At 42.9% G+C, this 22,305-nt stretch overlaps 1 protein-coding gene across 1 annotated transcript in view; it reads left to right on the top strand.

Moving 5' to 3' along the window:
• The window catches only part of nectin1 (nectin cell adhesion molecule 1), a 73,216-nt gene extending 51,115 nt beyond the window's left edge, over positions 1–22,101 (top strand). The window contains exons 3-6 of the mRNA XM_022761498.1: positions 964–1,263; positions 2,211–2,328; positions 8,076–8,227; positions 20,941–22,101. Coding sequence (XP_022617219.1) covers positions 964–1,263; positions 2,211–2,328; positions 8,076–8,227; positions 20,941–21,449 — 1,079 coding nt within the window. The 3' untranslated portion in view covers positions 21,450–22,101. The remainder of the gene's footprint in view (positions 1–963; positions 1,264–2,210; positions 2,329–8,075; positions 8,228–20,940) is intronic.
• The last annotated feature ends 204 nt before the right edge of the window (positions 22,102–22,305 follow it).

The raw sequence follows: 22,305 nt of genomic DNA on the forward strand, positions 1-22,305 counted from the left end.
TTGGTTGAGTCTACAAGGGTCTCGTTCGTAGAGTGTACATGCTCGGCGCTGAGATGAAAATCATTGTGACGGATTCATGATGTGATGATTGGAGTGACGTGTCGTTTAACACCAATCCCAGTTTGCCCCATATGGCTTTTATAAAATAGGAAACCGCCGCAGAGAGCAGTCAATAAAAATGGCAGGTTAGACGAAAATCAATAAGGCCACTTCAGAGTGTGTAATTCGGCTTGAATAATCTCATCTTGTGGAGAAAAAAAAGCAGGGCCTGAGATGTAGTTTATCTTGGAGAGAGGCAGCTTTGAAAAGGTTGTGCGCTGACTCTGATTAAAGATCTAATTCAAAATTAAGTGTTGGTGTGTTTTCCATTAAGTCCCAGTAAAGAAAAAGCTCTTGGCTTAAGTAGTCCCTGTTGCCTAACAAGAGCTTCTTGTTAGCTCTGAGTCCCCATTTTGTGTCACTGAGCCTCTCAGGTCTTTTTAGGCTTCTGCGGCTCAGTGAACGTCAGGAACCTGTGTGCAGATAACTGACTGGCAGCGTTCAAAGAAGCCTCCTCATGGCCTATCTCTTTCAGTTGTGCATTCGCTCAAGCTCAAGCCTGCCTTTTGATGTACTAAAAGTAGATTGCTAATTGGCAACTCACAAAGGATTCAAATTGGATGACTGTGCATTTGGGTAGGCAAGTGGCTTCTACATCTGTGAGAGCTTTGACAACTGCTTTGGCTTTGAGGGCGGAAAGAAGCAAAACTTCGCCTGATTTGAGTTACAACACCGTTTTCATCTCAGCCTCGCAGTTTAATTTACTTCAAATGGCGGTTTTCATCAAATCTAAGGCTGGTTGTGGATGAAGTAGACAAAATTAGACATTAAAGTAAGATTGAAACTGAAAGCAAAAATGGCAAAATCTTTGTTTAATGAGTTTTAATTTCATTTCGCTAATTTGATTGCTTTTCTCCTCTGCAGCTCGGCCCATGACACGTATGACCTTGACGACGCCCACGATTGTGGCCAGGCCTCAGAAACGCAAGATGACCGTCGCCACTTGTGTATCGGCCAATGGCAAGCCCCCGAGTGTGATCAAATGGGACACCAGGTTGAAGGGCGAAGCCACTTTCCAGGAGACCCGCAACCAAAATGGGACGGTGACGGTACGGAGCAACTACGTGGTGGTGCCCAGCCGCGAGACCCACAAACAGAGGCTCACGTGTATCGTGACGTACCGAAATGAGAAGATCACGGACAGCGTGGTGCTCAATGTGCAGTGTAAGAACCTGTTTTCCTAAAACTCTAATGCTAATGCTAATTCCGTTTATATGATGGTTTCCAGCCTTGTATTGTTCAGAGCTGATGGATTCAAACCTGTTTTAATCTGCTACTTTGTGATGTCATGCACTCAAAAGTTGTGTGTCCAGTTGCAAGAGGACACGGATCAGCATAGTTTACAGTAAACAAGGTCCTTTTGTAAACACAGCTCAGAAACCCTCCAGTTACAGCAAGTGAAGAGAAATATACACAAATAAGCTTATGTAGTATGCACCAGACTTCCTCTAAGTAAATTGTATTTTTAAAATGACCCCCCCCCCCCCAAAAAAAAAAAAAAATAGATTTTATGTTAATTACTCAAGATAAAACCACTAAAATCCAAAACTTTAAAAATATATACATTTATTCAGAGGAACTTTTTAATCAACTTTGTGCTGACACTGCAGAATTTCACTACTTCCCTTCCACATCTGTCTTACAGGTGTGCATCAAATTACACTTTACTTACTTTGTATTTTGAATCATCAGCTTGAGTGTAAAATAGCAGCACAGCTCAAATGGTTAAAGGTGTGAGGAAACGGCTCCGATGTTTTCAGCTGTTGTTCAAATAAACGGAGCTGATCAACACCTCACCCAGCTGTTATTCCATGAGTCGAGTTAATTTGAACTTTTTACAACAAAGGATGGGATTTTGAAAACGCAACAGTTTAACATTTTACAGTTTTGGATGATATACGCACATAGCTAAAGGACACACATTATAATCAGGATGATTTCACTGCCTTACAAGAGTAATGAATGGATCTGTTGTTCTTAGAGCATCACTGTTCTCTAATGATCTCACTGCCGGATTATTGATACGCTTCAGCAGAGGTACAATGATAAAACAATGTTTCTTGTGTGATGTTGTGGAGGGATGAGCTGACGTCTTCGTGCCTTCCTTGCAGATGAACCTGACGTGAAGATCGAGGGCTTTGATGGGAACTGGTATTTGAACCGTCAGAATGTTCAGCTGACCTGCAGGGCCGATGCCAACCCCCCTGTCACAATCTACCAGTGGAAACTGTGAGTCTGACTAAACCCTAAAAGCCCTTAAGGCTCCGAAGACAAGACAGCATGGCTACGTGTTGTTTCTCTCACGTTAGATTTCTTACTGGAAAAAAAAAAAAAAAAAAATGTTTTTGTGGAAGACTATTTTATAAAATGGCCCAGGCTAATGGAGTCTGTTCCCTCCTAACATTTGTTTCAAGGCATACATATACAACAAAGTAATCTGCAAAGATAAAAACACAGAAACTTCCTTCATCCTCACCAGAAATGTGTCTCCGTTTATTTGTTTGTTTATAAAACGGGTAATGAAGATAAGACTAGGACCCGAGGCACAGCACAATGGGCCTATTACAGCAGCTACACACACCCCTATCTGCCTGACGGTCACAGATACTGGGAGATAAATGCAAACAGAGCACGGTTAGCTTTGCTTTTGGGGCTCTTTGCTTTGAAGTCTGAGGACCAGCATGCAGGTAGAGGGGTACGAAAGCGTCATTGTTAGTGCTGTTGTGCTCTCTGGAGGGCCCAGAAGGCAGCGGTTTGTCCCTGACACACAGAGCAGGGGGCTGGAGCTGGAGCCGGAGTAGGAGCAGTGGATTAGGCTGGCATACCGCAGGGCTGACATCAGTGTTTTTGCCTCAGAGACTATCGCTGCAAATACACAAGCAAGGAAGAGATACAAACATGTTTTCAAGGCCTCTGGGACTCACCAAATAACCCCAGGTTTGATCTGCTGTGAGTAACGGTATGAAAGTTGGTCATGTAGAAATTATGCCGTTTAAATATATAGCACAGCGACATGGAAGGAATACAACTAGAACACAGGGCTGTTTGCTTTAATTTGCACTGATCAAACTTTTCACAGCATTTTGATGTCAGACACAAAAATTTATATATAAAAAAAAAAAAAAGAAAAGTGAGTGCAGCTCTTTGAATATAAAGCAAATCACGGTTTTGAATCAAAGTATTATAGGTTAAAATTAACAGCTAAATGTAGCAATTTGCCCTGTAATTGCCCGGTGATGGTTGAGTTGAAAAATATGTCTTGAGTGGACTTCAGTGGATGTGGATTAATAGAGCATTGTGCCCTCATTGTATCTTCTCAGTGGGCCACTGTTAGATTTTAATGAGGCATGTGGAGGTTTTTTTCTTTTTTTTTTTTTTTTTTTCTTTTCTTATGTATAGATTTAGCTTCCAGGGCAGAAACACTGATGTAAACACAGCAGCAGCGGAAGAAGACAAGACAGAGAAGATTTCGCCCTGTTTGTTTTTCTTTTTTTTTTATCGCTGGCAAAGGGAGATGTAGGGAGATAGGGGAAGATAGGGAGAGAAGAGGAGGAGGGTGAGGAGATGTGATCTAGAAAGACGAGGGCACTGTGCTGACAGATAGGAGAGGACGGCCATTGCTGCACTGAAAATGAGATGCCAAATCTGTTGTGAAGGTTCCCCAGGGCTCCAGTGTGGAGGTCAGCACAGGACTGTGACGGAACGATCCGGAACAGGCCGGCAGGATTGCGTCACACTTAACCACAGACACACACCCGCGCGCACGTGCGGTAAAGGTGTAGCCACATCCAATAAATGTTAATGACTTTGATACAGATCCACATTATTTCCATAGACAATCAATTGTTATAGTGTTTATCTTATTCATTGAGTTCAGAGAAGTTTTTTTTTTCTAAATCATTTGCATTATTGCAGCAGCTAAAATGAAAAAAAAGTCTTTATTTGTAACATCAGCAATCACTTTTTCAAACTTTCTGTTCATGTTTCTCTGCATTGTGTGTGTGGAGTGTGCATAAAGCCTTGGCATATACACAATCCAAACACCTTTTGATTTTTTTTTCTTTTGTTCTTTCTTAGAGCACAATGCCAAAGCTGTTTCTCAAAATGGGTTAATGGGGAGCTGCAGTGAAACAGCAGACGAGAGTAAAAAAAGGACACAACCTGTTTGAACTATAGTGTTTGTTTTTGAGATGTTTGTTTGTAGGGCATTTTTGACTCGCCCTGCTGTATTGGAGCTTTCAACAGGCCTAGGAATAGTTAGTGGGGGGAAGGGAGGGCTGCAGAGTTGTTTATTATCACAAGTAACTCAATTACTTGTGTTTTAAGATTTCAGACTTAATACGTTCCTTTCCTTTGTTTCCCTGAAAAGCCATTTTCCAGCGTTAGCATGATACAGTTTGACTTGCTCGCAGATATGGGATGCTATAAATAATAGCGTCAGTATTATTGTTATTACGGCTGTTCGCAGTGTGATTACCTCAAACTCTGCTCTAATTAGCTAGCTTACTTATCTCTATTGAAAATGTGATTCTATTATTCATGCCGATTAAAAGCCGCCAGAGAGAACTGTTGGTTCACTTCCTCGGTCACTAATAGCTGTGGATAAAACTCACGTTACTTAATTCCCCTTTAAATTATATAAGTCAGGTTTGTTCTCAAGCATCAGAGCAGCCAGTCCTGACACCGCAGAGGCTTCAAAGGCTGATGCATCTTTTTATTTAACATAACCAGTTACTAAATATTGCTAATGTTGTCTCTGGGTCATTGTTTCCCTCAGGATTTCAGAAGCCTGGCTGTTGTGCGCGCTTCCCTAAGCGCGTTATATCCTGCCACTTATTTACGTGCGTTGGTGGAGGGATAGCTGAAAACGGCCTTAGAACCGTTACAGATGGAGTTATTCATGTTCAATTTCCCAGCAGCTTTTGACAGTTGAAGGGCTCTGGAGGCCCAGATCGCTGTAGAAATAAATCCCATAGAATGAAATGCCTCAACACATAGATAATCTCATAACATAAACTTAATGAGCCAGTCTTTCAGACTCTGAAGTCTGGAAATTCATATGTATTTTGACTAAAATGCTGAGTGTGCAGGACAAAGTTACACCAGTTTAGTTTAAGTTTGTACCTCTTTGAAGTTTGCACCCCATATAAAAAAAATTGTGCTCGCACTGTTTGTGAGAAATTAAACATTATATTTTTAAGCGCAGGCCTCAGCACCTCATTCATGTCCAAATGACTCCAAAGTGGCAATTCATTCATTTGCACATCATTTGTGCAGGTTTGTGCAGGCAAAACAAACATGTTTGCTTCATTAATTCTCAAGTTATGAGCATTACACACCAGATTAATAAATTGTGAGAACTGTGAGAAGCGCAGATGTTTGTTTTGCTTGCACAAATGTGCACAAATGATGTACAAATAAATTAGACCACTTTTGAGTTATTTGCTTAAAATTTTAATATTTAATTTCTCGATAATGACTCGGGCACAAATTTTTATTTTGTGTTCACAAATGAATCGAAATAGTTTTATTCATATTCTGATCACATGGCGTACCAACCCCACGGATGTGCAGTATTTCCACAAGGTTCGGTGATATTCCCTACAGATGTCAGTGATGCGGTACTCTGTCGTACTATATAGCTGTATCTGTTTAATTAGACACTTGACGTGAGTAATCGGGGGAAGTGTGCAGGTATTATGTGCATACACTGTGCGTGCTTGTATTTGTTTGTGGGTGTGTGGTAGGATCCCCTTCGTTTCATACTAGCTCCAGGTTACGTTTTGTCATGAATATTAATTAACCATGTGGAATTTCAGCAGCAGCGCGCATAATCTGAATGCATATTAGGGAAACACTGTGGCTATTCCAACAGAATGAAATCCCACATTAAACATGAATGTTCAAAAGCTTTTCAGGCCAACTAAACAGATGGATGTTTGATTAAAAGACACCATCCTTTAATGCCACTTACTTGTTAGTTTGAAGTCCAGAGAGCATTCTTTATTCCTTCTTTTAATGAATATAATATGTAATATAATCTCCTCTAATAAGTTGTCTTTTTGAGACCTGAATACAAATAATAGTGAAATTTCAGATTTTGGCGCCTGGGGCACATATATATGTTTTTCTACATTCAAGTTTGAAGCCATCTCCACAACATCCTGCCGCTTAAAGTGAAATCTGGATCCTGGGTTGATGTATAGAGTCTTTGAGTCACCCACATCTATACACACACATCACATAAATGCATGCACATGCGCAGGCCAGCCAGTCCTCAAAGAATCTGCATCCCTCTCAAGCTGTTTGTTAGCCTTTCATTTTGATGTCCCTCAGGCTCCGTGCACACACACACACACACACACACACACACACACACACACACACACACACACACACACACACACAAACACACACACACATTCATATGTGTCATACAAATGCAGACATCTCTGGTTGTGGCTGAATCTGTGGTGAATCGCAGTTTGCTAGCATTTCATTTCTGCAGCAAATCAATTGGGCTTTGCAGAACAGCATTTGATAGAGGCTCACAAGGTAACTGATTATTGAATCGTGACATACTGTATTGAGGGTTGTTTGCAGCTCCATTGCAAACCCATCACACCGGTGGCCAATGAAAAACAACTCAACCATAGCTCTTCTTATTACTTTTTGTTCTGAACCATGAGCACTTTGTTGCTCATAGAGAAAAATCTAGTTGTTTTTTTTTTTAATACCGCCGTGTCCTGAAAATGCTCCCTGTGGAATTAATTTAACCACACATGGACCAGCTGTTTGTATTTTACATTTTATGATTGATTAATTAACAAATAACCCGTCACTGTTTCTCTCTCCCCCTATCGCTGAAGAGGCTGTTATTGAAGGCCTGTTTAGTGTAGCTTAAGTGCTTGATGTGTGGCCATTGTTAGCATGGGGTCTAATTTTGTTGCCTGTGTAATGTCATTTTGTTTTTCTTTCACTATAATAAATGGAGCATTTCATTGTTTTTAATGTTCTCACGCACCAGTGGATCTCAAAGTGTTTCACTGACGGAGAGCGAGCCCAGGAGTCTTTGCAGCATCTTTTATTGTTTGAAGAAACCAAAACTGCCACCAACACCCAGCAGCAGCTCACCACAATCGGACCAGAGACCTGTTTAATATTATCGCTGTCGTGTTTGTAGCTTTACTTGCGCTGGATCCATTCAGAGCAGCTGATGAGGCTTATCGACAGGGAGGCAACAGGAAATGGCTAATTGCGACGCAATTTGATACCGTTTTTCTTTTTTTGTCTGCCTCCGGGCTCCATAAAAGGGGTTTAGATAATAGAATGGAGTGGTTGGTGTGCTCATGATCCATGACCTCAAAGTGTGCTGACCTGATCAAAGGACACGAGCGGGTCAGAACGCGGTAGAGACGGCGAACCATGAAGACAAACATCTCGGGCAGGAGAAAGAGGCTCCAGTTCCCATTGACAGCTCAGCATTTGGTAGATTCTGCATTTATCGCTTGATCACTTGCCTCTCTTGACAGCTCCCCTGAGTTTTGAGTTCAGCCATGTGAGCTGTGCTGTAGTTTAGGAAGGAAGCCCCACCACCACCACCACCACCACCACCACGAACCCCACCACCACTGTCTGTTTTGTATTTCACATGCCAAAAAAACCCTCAGTGTCCTCAGGCATCAGCTATGTCTTACCTGTTTGGACCTGCTGGGATTCCCTGTCCTCATAATTTTGTTTGGACTTGATGGATGACGGCTGAAATATAGCGCTGTCAAATATTCCTGGTATTTATCTCACCCCCACACACACATTCAGGTTTGTTTGGCACTAGAGACTGTATTTTTCATGCGCTTTGAATTGCTTTGCTGCTCCTGGGAGAGGGATTTTTCTTTTTTTTTTTTTCTGTGGTCTGGTGTAATTCCGCCTTTTTATGGTGTCTGTATTATTGCCTCTCTCTCTCTCTCTCTCCACAGCTTGAACGGCTCCCTGCCCAGTAATGTGGAGATCAAGAACAACACCCTGTTCTTCAAGGGGCCGGTGACCTACGACTTGGCCGGCACGTACGTCTGCGACGCTACCAACGGCATCGGGACTCGCACTGGCATCGTGGACGTCAACATCACAGGTAGGTTGTCTGCGGCAGTCTTTTCCGTTCTCTGTTTCTTCAGTGAGTCTGGCATGGCCTGCATCAATACAATACCCTACAAAAAAAAAAAAAAAAAAATGTTGTCTGGGACCATCAGACCCCCATCCGCACAAATAAACACAAGCATCCATGCACAAGCACAGACCGGGTGATTGGAGCAGACCGCCTATGTTTTCGATGTGGTTCCCACCTGCCCGAGCTGTGCGGCTCCCTACTGCACCGTGTGGAAGGTTAGAGGAGAAAAAAAAAAAGCCTCTGTGTTTGTGTATGAGAACTCCACACACACACACACATGCACACACACACTGTGAGAACATAAAAGCCGCTCCCTCCCAGCCTGCCCTGTTACGCACCCAGGCGCATGCGTGGGAGTGATATAAAGCAGGTCTATTATCAGCACCTAAAATAACATCAAGCAAAATGGGGGTTTGAGGTGAGGGTACTGTATTGATCATAGTTTGCTCGCATCACGCTCACATTTCTCCAAACAGCCCGTGCCTCTTTCGCAGTTGAGCTCTGCGCTCGTTCTTTTTGTCTCCTCTTCGTCTGTCTTCTGGGGAAAACAAAATGCTGAACAAAACTGATTCAGTTCCCTTGCCTTCCACATAATTGTTGGCACACACGCACTGTGGTTCCTCTGGGTTCTTATCCATAGGAGACGATATTTTGCTCTCAAAGCCCTTCCTACAAACGTATACAAGATGTGGGGATCTTGCTCTTATTGGTACAAGCTGTGTGTGTGTGTGTGTGGTACTGGGAGACTGTCACAGTTTTGCTCTGGTCAGAATGGTAAGATTTTCCCCCCTTGACTCTCTGTGCTGCTGGGTTTCTGGGAAGCGGGGGTGTTCTAACTTGCATTGCTTTGCATGTTGACTCATGTTGTGTCTCTGGGAACGCTGTGCTTGCTGTGAAGTGAACAGCTGTGCCTTACAGTATCATTGCATACCTTCTTTTCTGTTTCTTCTCATTCAGCGTGCTATTCTTACTGTTAAGGGTAAGGCTAGGACAAAGCGGCTTTGTAGGATGTGATGTCAGCACCTGCATCCAATGTAGGCGGGTTAGTGGTGTGATAATAGAGATCTCAAAAGGGGCTTGAACAGCCTTTACTTATCAGACAGGAAAGTGAGGAAGTAATCTACCTTCAGGAAATCACCCTGCACCAGCTTGTATTGAGTAATTGTGTTCCGAAAAGATTGTACTGCCAAGCATAAAGTACTGTATCCCTTTTGAAAGGCAAAACAATGGCACTAAAGTCATTTTCTATTTCTGCTTTTTCATTGATTGCTTAAATTAACAAACCACACTGCTATTGTCCCAGTAGTCCTTCTGTTTATTCTCATCATTTGTCCGTATAGTTTTATGGAGTGACTGAGGTGAGCAGTGCGTGGGTACATAATTTGAGCGTGTTCAGTTTCAATTTGTCTGCATACAAAATTGAAATCTAAAATTTTTTATTTTTTTTAAACTTTGAGAAAAATGTTCAGCAGTAGATTAAAGGAAATGCAATGACTGATTTTAATTCTGTGGTTCTCAGCTCGACATGGTTGTTACTTCCTGTCATTATGCCTTGGTTTTCTACGTCTCATTCAGAGACATAATTCTGACTTGAAGTGTTTTTCCTTTGCCTGAAATAACTCCATCCTTGATATTTGGAGTTATACTGTAAGTGCCCTCATGCCAGAACATATCCTAAGTATATACAGTATATATATAGTCACAAAGCACTTGGTGGTCTGTTCCTTTGTAGTCATAGGTTGGCTGGATGCAAGTGTCGTTCTATATTGTTAGACATGAATTTCTGTTTAGGATGCAATCCCAAAGGGTCCCATACGAGCCGTAAAAGCATGTTGCCAGTTCCCATAGTAACAGTGACAAGTTAAAGGGAGGAGAGCCAGTCCTCCCCTCCACAGTTCAGAGCCTCAGCTCCAAACATGGCGCCCAGTCAAATTGCAAAACAGCTCGACTGTCAGACGTTAGTATGGTTTGGTGCTGTAGGATGGAGAGCCGGGTGCAGCGGCGTGTACAGACAGGGGCAGAGCTGTCCTGCCCTTGCGTCTCATGCAGGTGCAACATGGATATGTTACAATAGGATCATACACTGTGCTCCTTGCTGACGTTGTGAAATGCTAGCCTATCCTTGTCTTAATGTGGGCATGTCAGCATAATCTCTCACACCGCCACTGAACGCCATTAAGCTTCATGTACACGTGTAAAAGAAATCTTTCAGTTTGGAGGAGATTTCTATGACTGTAGATCAGCTCGTGGTGGACTTCGCATCGGTTATGATGACATGAATAAACTGTTAGAGGTGAACTCGAGGGTGAGCATGGCATTACCTACTAATTCTTTGAAGTGCTCTGTGCAGCCTTGACATTGGCTGTGCATAATGACCGGGTGGTGGAGGTAGAGAAGTATGCTGATGCTTCATTAACTTCAAAGAGCATCTTTGTGCCTCCCAACAGTCTTGGACAAGCGCGGCTCAGACATGGCAGGTGAGAGAGCCCACTGCTGGCCGCTGTTCAAGGCTGCAGCACTGGGCCTCAGTAAACTCTAGCCAAGTGTTGTCTGCAGAGAAGGAAGGTGACCAAACTGATAGCTGCAGTACATTTGTTCAGCAGCTCACAGAGCTACCAGGGCTGACAATATCAGAGCATGAAATAATTATTTTGTTTCCTTGTTAAAGGGCACATTTTAATAGTCTTTGGATTTAGAGGCACTCAGGAGAGTTGTGTGTTTCTAGAGTCAATAATTCAGCCATCATAGCTGTTTTTTTTTAGCCTTCAGTAAACTCTATCAGAGCAATGACAAATAGACACTTAAAGAAGCTATCAAGCCCTTCATCCCACCATTGTACATAGTTTTGTCACCATCAAGACCAAGATTTGTGTAAACACCACTAGCTACATTATGCATGGATTTGGCAGTAGCACTTTTTGTTTTCATTTTGAAGTAGATTTTTAGATTGGCACGGCAATATACACCTGCCAGGGAGACAACCCTGCTTCCAGTGTCAGTGGAAGATAAAATGTCCGTGACAACTTGTTTGTATCACAGAAAAGCTATTTTCCCACACTGGGAAACAACACTGATGGAGCACTTAAGAAAGGCACATTTTAATCAAGCTCCTCAGTTTTCACGGACGGATTTGCGAGAGCCGCATAACTGTCACCCCGGCAGATAGCGGGCCAGCGAAGCACCTTGTTTCAATTAGTTTGGGGATAGTGTTTGCTGTGGAGATGGCATCGACTACGGTAAGCCACATGGGCTAAGACGGCTTTCTCCAAGGACATGTGTTCTGCAGATATGGTGTCGCTTGTCAGAATCTAATGAACCACTCTCCTGTTTTAATCAATCCTCATTCTCAGAAAAAAAGGTGAAAAAGGAAGTCTGATGGAAAGAGAAGAGCAGGAGGCGAGGGTAGGGAGAGGATTTATAACAAGAGAGGTGAGCTTCTTAGGACAGAAGGTGTCCTAATGCTGTGCAGATTGTTAAGCCCTTTAAGGCAAATTCGTGATTTGTGATATTGGGCTATATAAATAAAATCTGACTTGGTGTAATAGGCTTTTTCTTAGCAAAATACCTCTCCTCATTCAAATTCAGATCAGAATTCTCCAGAGGGAAACTTGACAAGTCGTCAGATCTGATTAATCAGCTAATTACTAACGGGCATCAGAGGCCAAGTTAAAAAACAAGAGACAATTAAACAGCCTCACATTGAAAGTTATTTTTTGACGATTCGTTCTCCGCAGCGTTTCACTGTCTAATAGGAATGCCAGTCAAACATGCACTCCTGTAAAATATTGCAGCTGCAAAAAGCCACAGGAAGAGAGCTGAGCAGTGTGGTTAAACTCAAAGATCCTCCCCATCTTAAGAGAGCAGAATCAGCCTTTCATTAAGATAATCAGCTCCTCCAACATCACACTCTTTGTGCTCGAAACAAATCGATGCTGCCATCTTAAATTTCTTCCCAGAGCATAATAAGACGTGATGAACGACCATTTTGTCAGGATGGCCTTACAATTATGTCATTATCACCCCTGAGAAAGGAGATGTGTGGTTTTATTCTTGGCATTTCACAGCTAACGTGACGTGGGAAAATTTCCTCCAGTGAAGCAGCACATTCAGTGCAGAATTAATTTGTTTACCCACACAAATAATCTTGTAAACTTGATTAGATATTTTTTTTTTAACCTTGACTCTCCCACACAACAGCGCTAATCTTTGTGAGACGAGGGCCGAACTGAGGGAAAGACAGTGAATAATTCCCGCCACATTAGCAGGATCAGCTGCGAGCGGTGATATCAGATCAGCTCCGGGGGTCAGACAGTATGTGAACCTCTCGGTGATTCCACTTATGGCCCAGCAGCGCTGACTTTCATCCTCCTTTTGTCGGAGCTGTGGCACCGAGCTGCTTTGGAGAGCAGAGGTGCAGTCAGCTTTGCTACAGGGCTTTACCACTCAGGTTAAACTGGATGGAGTGGGAGCGTTCTCTTCAATTTACCAAGAAAGCGTGAGGATGGATCCTTCTGTAAGCACAGGCAACCGGTGCCGGCATCTGTTCACGCTCGCCTGAACAAGCAATAGTTCCTTCCCGTGTGAGAAAATGAAGTTGAGAGAGAAGAGGTGAGGGGGGGGGGGAGAAAAAAAATCATAACTACATGGTGAAAATGAGATGAATAAAACATAAGCAGTCCAATGGAAATATAAATAAATAAAGGTTTCCATGTGACTGATGGAGATGCTTCACTGGGTTTGGTTTTTGGAATTTAGTTGCAGAGGTAAAGTGGAATCCAGAAATGGGCTGTTTACGGCTCCTGGTGTTCTCTGCTTGTCACTTTCTCTATCCTCCAGGTCCTGCAGTACAATGATATGCAAAGACAGTAGTGGTAGCGAGAGGGGCTGACATCCTTCAAAATGTACCCGTGTGGACTTTTTCACTGTTTATTTACCAATCTCGTTTTAATTTTACTGGCTCCACATAACCAGTGAAAGTAAATGAGGCCATTGCCGAGAACATTAGCTATGTCTATATAATGACTCCAAATGCTTGCTACCAGTTTGGCAGGGAAGCAGCAGCAGGTTGGCAGTGGCAGGGGGAGCTGTCTCAGCATAAATTTAAATTACTGTGCAGGAGATGTTGCTGTGAGCTGACATTAGATGTTATAATTGTCATAAAACTTATTACAACTAGACATGGCTGCGTAACACACTTTTTTTTTTTTTTACTATTGTCAGATTATATTACCAAATTTACATAGATACAATTAGACATTTAGTAGACATTTATCCTTTTATTAGACAGGTATCAGCCTCATTAGTTCACATTTTACAAGATATCTTTGCCAAAATCCATTCTCTGGTTCGCTCTCTTTTTAACACATTAGCAGCTAAGGATGTGGATGGTTTAAACATCCAATGAAATGGACACTTGAACTACAACAGTCATGCCTTGCAGCCTGTCCTATCAAATTAAACTTCCTTTTCTCTCTGTAACTTACAGCCGACTGTTTTACACTTAGGATTGATTCCCCACTGTCTTGTTACAACAAAAAATACTTCACATTAGAGACACAATAATACCATTTCATGGTACTTTAAGGGAGATGTTGTGACAAGAAGCTCACAGTTGGTTCTCATGGCAACTTCAACTTATTGTCCGCAGGGGCTCCCAAACCCCCAAAACAATCCAAAACTGTGTTGGCTTTCAAAAGAATTTAATCTACAGGAATGTTCCAAAGTCGGACTTTCTCCTGTGATTTCTATTAAAACACTTCCAGTCCCTCCTCGCTGATCTCCACAAACACCAGCAAAACTGCAAATAACTCGAGGTGTTGATGGTGTGGTTCATTTTTATCAGCTGCGAAACAGGCGTGTTACTCTTTCCGTTACAGCAGGGTCTGACGGTTTTCTCAACGTGATATCGCACTGATCGCTTCGCGTAATAAAACTTGCGAGACCGAGGCGAGAGCATCCTTGAATAGAACAAGTATCGAACCATATATTACTAACATCTAACAGCAGAGCTGCTCCATGCAGCCGTTTGTCTCTTTCTTCTCTCTGACAGAGACAAGAGACATTATGATGTCAGCTTTGCAAAGGCTCCCCAAGCAATGTGAAATTTGTTTGTCTTCGCCTGTCATGGTGGAGTCTGTCTCAATCTGTGCGCTATAGCACATTGCGCTGTCGCTTTCTCACATCGCACCGTCTGCATTATTCATAGATCCAAAGGCCACACACGTGTATATCTTGTATATCATTACACCCTCACTTCAAGTAGACGCAGTCTGTCAGGCAGGTTGAGGAGCATATTCACAGTCTTGGTCTTTGCTCTCCCTGCTAGATTCTCATCACCCTTGAACTTCCCGATCAGGCGTCAAAAAAAAAAAAAAAAAAAAAAAAAAACATGGAATGATTTGGGTCTGCAGGCTGATAGAGCGACTTTCTAGCCCCCACGTCCTCGCTACAGGAGGGGCTGCTCGCTGCTCAGATCCTGCCAAGATCACACCTCATTATCCAAATGAGACATTAGCATGAGCTGCTCCCGCGCTCACACACCATAGGCCGCCCCATAAAGCCTCTGCTGTGCTGTTCTGTGCCAGGGAAAGCACTGAGGGGGAAGACATCGTGGCTGCGGCTCGTTTTTTATTTGGAGAAAAGAGATAGCCCGGCTAGAGGAGTGAAATGGAAATGTCACCAGGGGAGAGCATGTGAGAGCAGAGCAGCTGAGATCGTAGTGATTTATCTTAACATTTGTTTCTGCATGGCTTGCTGTTTCTTCTCTCCGGAGGATATGCAGAGGAGAGCGATGTGGCAGACAGATGGAGCAGGGGGATTGGCTGAGCCCCTTCGGCCCAGCTCTGCTCCTCCGTCCTCCTCCTCCTCCTCCTTCTCTCTGTCCACCCGTGTGGTGTTGGATCTGTCACGCCTCCCTGAGAGCCTGATGAAGTAGGTCAGACGCTGTCCCAGGGTCTGACCACTGGCTCCAGAGCTGCTGCTGTTGATGCTGATGCTGATGCTGATGCTGCGTGGTGATTCACTCATTACACACACACAGCTCCAAAATAACAACAAGGAGACTAAAACACAAGATGGGGGGAAAAAAACAAAACAACAGAGCAGAAGCTGAGGGTAGGATGCTGTGTCGTGGCCCGACCTCTCCTGGCTTAACACGTACTAACATCTAGATTTGTTTGCTGCGTGTCTGCTGATCCAATAACTTCCCCCTTACAGCACTTCCGCTTAGCAGGAGAGCCACACACAGGCTAACAGGGAATGTAGAGATGCATTAATAATGGTGCCTTATGAGCAAACATGATTTGTAAAAGAGCATTGGTGTTTAGATGCCGGTGTAAATATTCATTGGTCATTAAAGGCGCTTTAAGAATGATTGTTACACCCACTCGTAGCACAAAATGACCATGTTATATCGGCAAGGGAAATCTGAAATCATTTAGGACAGAAATGGTTTTTGTGGCACCTCTGCTGTGATTTGCCATCGTAGTCATGCTTATTGTTGACATGACTTTATAGTTTATTCCAAATGTAAACAACCATACACGTAATCCGCAGTCTGTCAAGTATTGTGGTATTCTTGGTCACGAGTGGCAGCCAATAAAGATTACGCACCGCTTCTGGTGCGTGGAGATGAAAACAAAGAGAAGCCTGTGCCTTGTGTGACAGGACCATTCTGCAAGTCGCTGCATGTTCACAACATGTCACAGATGATGTCACCTGTGTTTTGATGCCAGTATTTCACAGTGCTATCTCCTCCAGCACATCTGGTGCCTCTTATCCGTTGGCTTTTTACAGCAAATGGAATTTGAATTACTTCTCTGGAGGTTTTAATGGCGCTAGTGGCATTTACCTGTATACAAGATAAACTCACGCCTTCTGTGAAATAATCAAAAAAAAAAAAAAAAAGACATGTTGACAAACAGAAAGAAAGAAATGGTGGGTATTGGAAAGTAGTATATGATGGGGTGAAAAAGAACTTTGCCTCGGTGTCGACTCCCCAGGCAGCACGTTGAAATCCTGTCAGTGATGAGCTTTTATTCGTTGTGGCAGCATTATATTTCCATGACTTCACAACCACTGGCAATTTCAGACAGGGGAGTAATGAGGATTGTTGGAATCACTGAATTAATGCATCCCCCTCCCCGATTGTCCTCATCCTCACTCACTCATTATACCATCCTTTACTCTCTGTTGTCACTCCCCAACCTCTCAAAGACACTCGCTCCATCTTCTTTCTTTCTTTTTTCTACTTGCCACTCCTCGTCTTAGTAGCCCTCTATTTTCTTTTCATCTTCTGTTGTCTGCTGCGTGTTCCTCATTTAGTCATATTAAAACACCACACCCTGTACCACTCTTTGAAATCCTCTCTCATTTTCCCAGCCTCTGTCATAACACCTTGTCCAAGTGATTGCGCTAAGACTCAGGAATGAGAGTCTTTCTTTCTTTTCATGTGCAGACATGAGTAGAGCACACCCAGAAACTGTACCTGCAGGACAGAGTTGTGAAACAGTTTCCTCTACTTTACAGGCACTTCTGCCTCAGACTTGCCTCTTCTTAAATATCTTTGAATATTTGCTGCTGCTGGTTGTTTTATACTGCGGCTTACACTGAAACACAAAACCCTGTATGTTGTTTTCCGGCTCGGACCTGATGTGTCATTTCCGCAACAAGATGGCTTTTTTTTTTTCTTTTTTTTTTTTTTTTAATGAGTGTGCCCCATTTGTTTCTCTTAAAGAGTCACTTGTGTTTTACAGAAATGACTCAGAGGGAGAACTCATCATCAAGTTGTGAAGGAAACAGATTTTGTCACTAAGATGTTTGGATGAAGTAAATCATCCACTCAATCAAGTCAGATGTGAACATTCAAAATAGAGTGATTAATGTAATACCAAACAGCACGGTTGCAGCGTTTGAATAGCTGCAGTATTTCATGTTATTCATTACCTGCATAAATCTATCATGTCCCTGGATTGAATTATAGCCTTTCATAGCACATCTTGGCACCTATTAATCTCAATAGTACATTTTAGTCATTGCAACTCAAGGTTACCCGACTATCTGCATATTTCCAGAGTGGTGTTAATAGACACTGCCTTTTGTTGCCTGGAACTGTATCAGGGCTGTTGTTGTGCTGCTTTGAGCTCTTTTTTATCTATCTGTTGGCAGGTGTTGCCGGTAGCGATGGCGTGCTGGTGGAACGCCTCCTACCACCTCCGTGCTGTCAAACACCCATACGTACCCCTAACCATTTCAAATGCGTTTTATTATTAGTGCTTCTGTAATGTGATTAGTTTGTACCATAGCCACTCTTAATTTCACATACTCACATTCACAGAGTACGTGTCCTCGACAAAGCCACAATGGCGGGGAAATTGAGAAATCTTCTTTTGCCATTTTGTTATCTTGTTGTGCGCACGAGGCCCCTGCGCGCTGAATGGGAGGCGGTGTTGTGATGTGACCTCGCAGTGAGTTGAGTACACAGCAGAGGTGTGCTGGATAACACGTCAAGAACAGGCAGTCCTATTTGTGAACATGCGTCTTTGAGTTGCAGAATGAAAGCAGTGTGTTCCTACCACTGCACACAAGCAATCTGATGAGCTTTTCCTGGTGTTTCCTGAGCTTCTTCAGCTGCTTTTAATGTACCCCCCTCCCCCATTACCCAGGTAGAGCCATCTGAATACTTCAACACTCTTCCCTTCCATTCTCCCTCTAGTAAAACATCTTAACTCCTGTAAAAAAAAAAAAAACTGCACTCGTTTTCGGCACGGCAACTTCCAAGGTTTCCTCCGGAGGAGATGCGGAGACCAAGAGAAGCCAGAAAAATACCTGAATGTTTATAACTGCTTTCATGTCTCTGTTTTGTTTGAAGTATAACATATTTTTAAATCATTAGTGTTGACATTCACATTCTTCAAATACTGGTGTCAAGAGGTGGTGTCACTTGATCCTTTTATAGAAATGGAGGGGATGGAGTGCGCTTCTGAAGGCTCGCTGCATCATCTTTTATTGCCACTATTTGGTAACTTTAATGGTCTCGCCTTGTGTTTTTCACCTCTCTAAGTGGTAAATATCAAGTCTTTGCCGCCTTAGAAATGCAAGGCAAAAAGCTGCCCTAATTTAGATTGAATAAGGGGACTGATGGGCGGGAAAACTGATCCTCGCAGAGGAAGACAGTGAGGGGTAGAGGAGAGGATTACAGGAGAACGTTCTCCCTTCTCTCTCCTCTCCTTCAATCCCCTGGATTTTCACCCCTCTTTGGACTTGGTGGGAGGATGTGTTCTCGAGCAGGGGTGACCTGGCTCTGCTCTCTCATTCATGTGTGTAATGAAGGCCGGTGTCTGAATAATCCCATTAGGTGGTCAGATTAAAACCTGAGCTGATATTTGAGACTGTGCCCGGCACCGCTTTAGAAATTGGAGAGCTTTGCTGTCGGCCCTGCATGCGAGAGAGGGTGCAGAGGAAGAGCAGCTGAGGAGAGCGACAGTTTTTGGGAGGTCCCTCCATAGGACTGAATGAGTGCCATTGTAATTAACGCAGAGAGTCAGGCTTCAGTGGCATCTTTACTTAACCCAATACCATCCTTTTCTAGCAGATTAATGCCTAGAGATTCATCATTTCCACTGAAAAAAACAGCTCTAATGGAGTATAATGTGTTTGGTTCAACAGTGTAAGGCAATAATTTGAAAATGATCTTCTGCTTATGTGGAGAATTTGTAATTTTTGTTTTGCCTCTTGGCAGAGGTTGTCATATTTGCAGGATTTTGCATTGAGTTGACTGTATTTGAAGGCAACACAGGGAATTTAATATCGCCGTGGAACTTCACATAAACCTTCATTCAGGCTCAATTATGATCAGTTACTTTGTAAATGAGTTTGGAGGTTCATAAAGATAATTTCCCCATCAATATCATCCATATACAGTATATATTATATATATTAAGTGTCACAGTTCAGGGCAATACTAATAAACTATGAATAACGATGTTATCTGCCAGTTGGCGGCACATATGCAGATAATCTATGCATATATAAACTATTATTAAAACCCTATTGTGAAAATGAAGGCGTGGCACAATGAAGTGTGCTACCTGAGTATTTCAGTGCTCATCAGATGTTTATCAGATCCAGATGTTTCCTGGAGAGATCAGCTGATCAACAGTGTAATGGTGTGTGCTAACAAGATAATGATAGGTCATAACGAGGTGGTTCTAATTAAGTACAACAGTAGATACAAATAGTATCAATAGCAGTAAATCTTTTGTTTCTGTACTGACGTGTCCTGCCATGTTGCACACTGTGCATACGAGCCTGTGGTTTCTGCCTCTCTTCCTCACTGTTTTCGTTTGAACTTTTTTTTTTTCTTTTCTTTTTTTTCCAGCCGATCTCCCCCACAATTTGTTTAGTAGACGGCGTAACTAACTGCATTGTTATTTTTTTTCCTCCCATCTTTCCATTGAGGATTCAGCGTTTACCATTGAAGTTAAATGTGCCTCTGCTCTGCAGCTTTAGACGCGCACTACCTGTGCAGCTCGAGGCTTTGATCACGTTTCAGATAAAAGTCTCTCCCGTCTCTGTGCTTGAAGGAGCTTTGTACATTTTATTTTATTTTTTTCGGTTTTAAGTGAAGACGTGTATGTAAGGGACATTTTTTTATTGTAAGCGACGACTGTGCTTTAGTCACAAGTGTTGTTTATCTTCTTGTGTGGAGGTTTTGTGCTCCTTAAAGTGGTGGAGTGGATGTGATGGCTCAGTTTAGCTCTAGATATGGTATGGCTGTGGCAGTTGTGAATTTAAAAGCATATCTTTTTTTTATATTTGCAAGGCAAAATCACAGCCTTCCAACTCTGGCATCTTAGTCATTGTTTGTCTCTAGTAGGCCATTAGTCTCTGTCACTCTGTGGTAGATTAGAACACATCTTTGCTTCATTTGATAACTTTCTCTGTCTCTCTCTGCTGTTTCTCCTGAATAGTATATACTTTTCTCTTGGAAGCATATGCTATTTTCTGCTGTCTGTTCTGCTGCCTGAAAATAAGAGCTTCATGTTTATCAGCTCTCTTGATGCATCGTGGCTGTGTATGCTTGGCTGCTGATAATCATCTCTGACAGTCTTCTTTCATTTCATTACCACCACAATGATGATTGAACTTGGTTATATGTTTTGCTGTACTATTTTATGCTGGGCTTAACTGCAGTCTATCATTCAATATGTTGACTTGGACTTGTTTGAATCCTGCAGAGTTGACTGTATTAAGTGAAAGGCCACATGAATTAATTCTTCCACAGTTTGTTCATTAAAGTGTTTCATTTTGCTCTGCCACCCAAACAGAGAAGAAATGATGGTTAATGCATGCTGACAAAGCTTCACTCACTTTGTTCTCTCTTTGATGGTGCTGTGTGGTGGCCTGGCTGTTAATTTCATTATTTCCATGTCTGAAACTGCATGTGACTGTGAATGACTGAGCCTTGCCACACTGTTGGTAAGGGCTCCTCTGGGGTTGGGGGGTTGGGGGGGTTGTCATGGGGCTGGGTCCTTCCTTTCCCCTTTGCTTTTCCGTCCTTGTCTCCCTTACTTCATCTTTCCTAAAAAAAAAAAAAAAAAAAATCTGCACCTGCACAAATGCACCTCCTCCCACCAGAGCACTGACACACTCCCTTCCATCTGTCTTTTCCTACCCAGAATTCCCTAACAACCCGACAGAACGGAACGGCAGTGAGATACCGGCGGAGCCGCACAATCCAAGCGCTGCCATCGGGGGCGCTGTGGGGGGAGTCGCCCTATTGGGCGTAGCGGCCACACTGCTCTTTGTATTCCTGCGCCGCCGCCAGCGCACCTTCAAAGGAGACTACAGCACCAAGAAACACGTGTTCGGAAATGGGTACAGCAAGGCCGGCGGCCTGCCCGCCCATCCCCCCATCCCCAAGAACCTGCAGTACCCGGATGACTCGGACGACGAGAAGAAACCCGCCCAGATCGGCGGCCCCGGAGGGTTTGAGGCGAGTGAGCGCGACTTTGATGGCGAAGCAGAGGACCTGAAGAGGCCCTATTTCACTGTGGATGAAGGAGAGAGCCGAGATTATGACGAGCGGACTCTGGCTTTCCAGTATGACCCTGAACCTGAGATAGCCGATGATATGATCTCTCAGACCGACGGCTCTGTCATTTCTAAGAAAGAGTGGTATGTGTAGTGGCATGCAACAACCAAACCAAACAACCCCTTTGTCCCCCACCTGCATTCCACCGCACCTTTCACTTCCATCACAACCCCACCCTCCCATTCGTCAAACTGCACCCGTCACGGTCCCTCCCCCCCTGACTCCCCCACATCAGACCCCATCCAACTAATCTCTATTAGAAAATCAAGCGTCTATTTAAAGTGCTAGCAACATCAACTTCTCAGCACGACAGCATTGGTATCAGTTCCATCAGGTGAATGGGCAAGAATAAAAACTAAGGTATGTAAAAGGACTTATTGTCACTGACCTACGAGGCCAGGGAGGTGGTTGGTTGATTAATACTGGTGTATTATTCTTTTTGTGTATTTTTTTTTCATGTTATAAATGTATTAAATGTATAAAAAGAGACTGCAGGTTGAGGTTTTGCTGAGCACATTTGTGAAAGTCCTACACTGGATGTACGATTTGTTTCTGCCTTTATTTTTTTTGTTTGTCTTGGTTTTTTTCTATTATCATTGACATTTTGTTACTTTTATGTCTTTTTGTATGATTTTTGACCAGAAAACTGAGAGTATAATGCTTGACATAATTACAGGTGGCGTTGTAAGTGTTTGTAATTTTGTGGTCAAATGTTTGAGAAAGAAAAAAAAAAAAAAAAAAAAAATTCCGCCATACAGCACCTGCATCATTTCTCTCGTTTCTCACTGGGGTTAGCGTCCATGAAATGATTCACTTTTGTATATTTACAGCATTAAAGGCAGATATGTTATTGCTGTTTTTCCAAAGACATGCTTAGTATTTCTTGACCCTCTGCGTTTATATTGCCTGATTTGTCTCTTTACTGATAGGGAGCCAGTCTACTGAGCCG

The sequence above is a fragment of the Seriola dumerili genome, unplaced genomic scaffold, assembly GCF_002260705.1.
Source record: "Seriola dumerili isolate Sdu_G_001 unplaced genomic scaffold, Sdu_1.0 BDQW01000413.1, whole genome shotgun sequence".
Taxonomy (NCBI): Eukaryota; Metazoa; Chordata; class Actinopteri; order Carangiformes; family Carangidae; genus Seriola; species Seriola dumerili.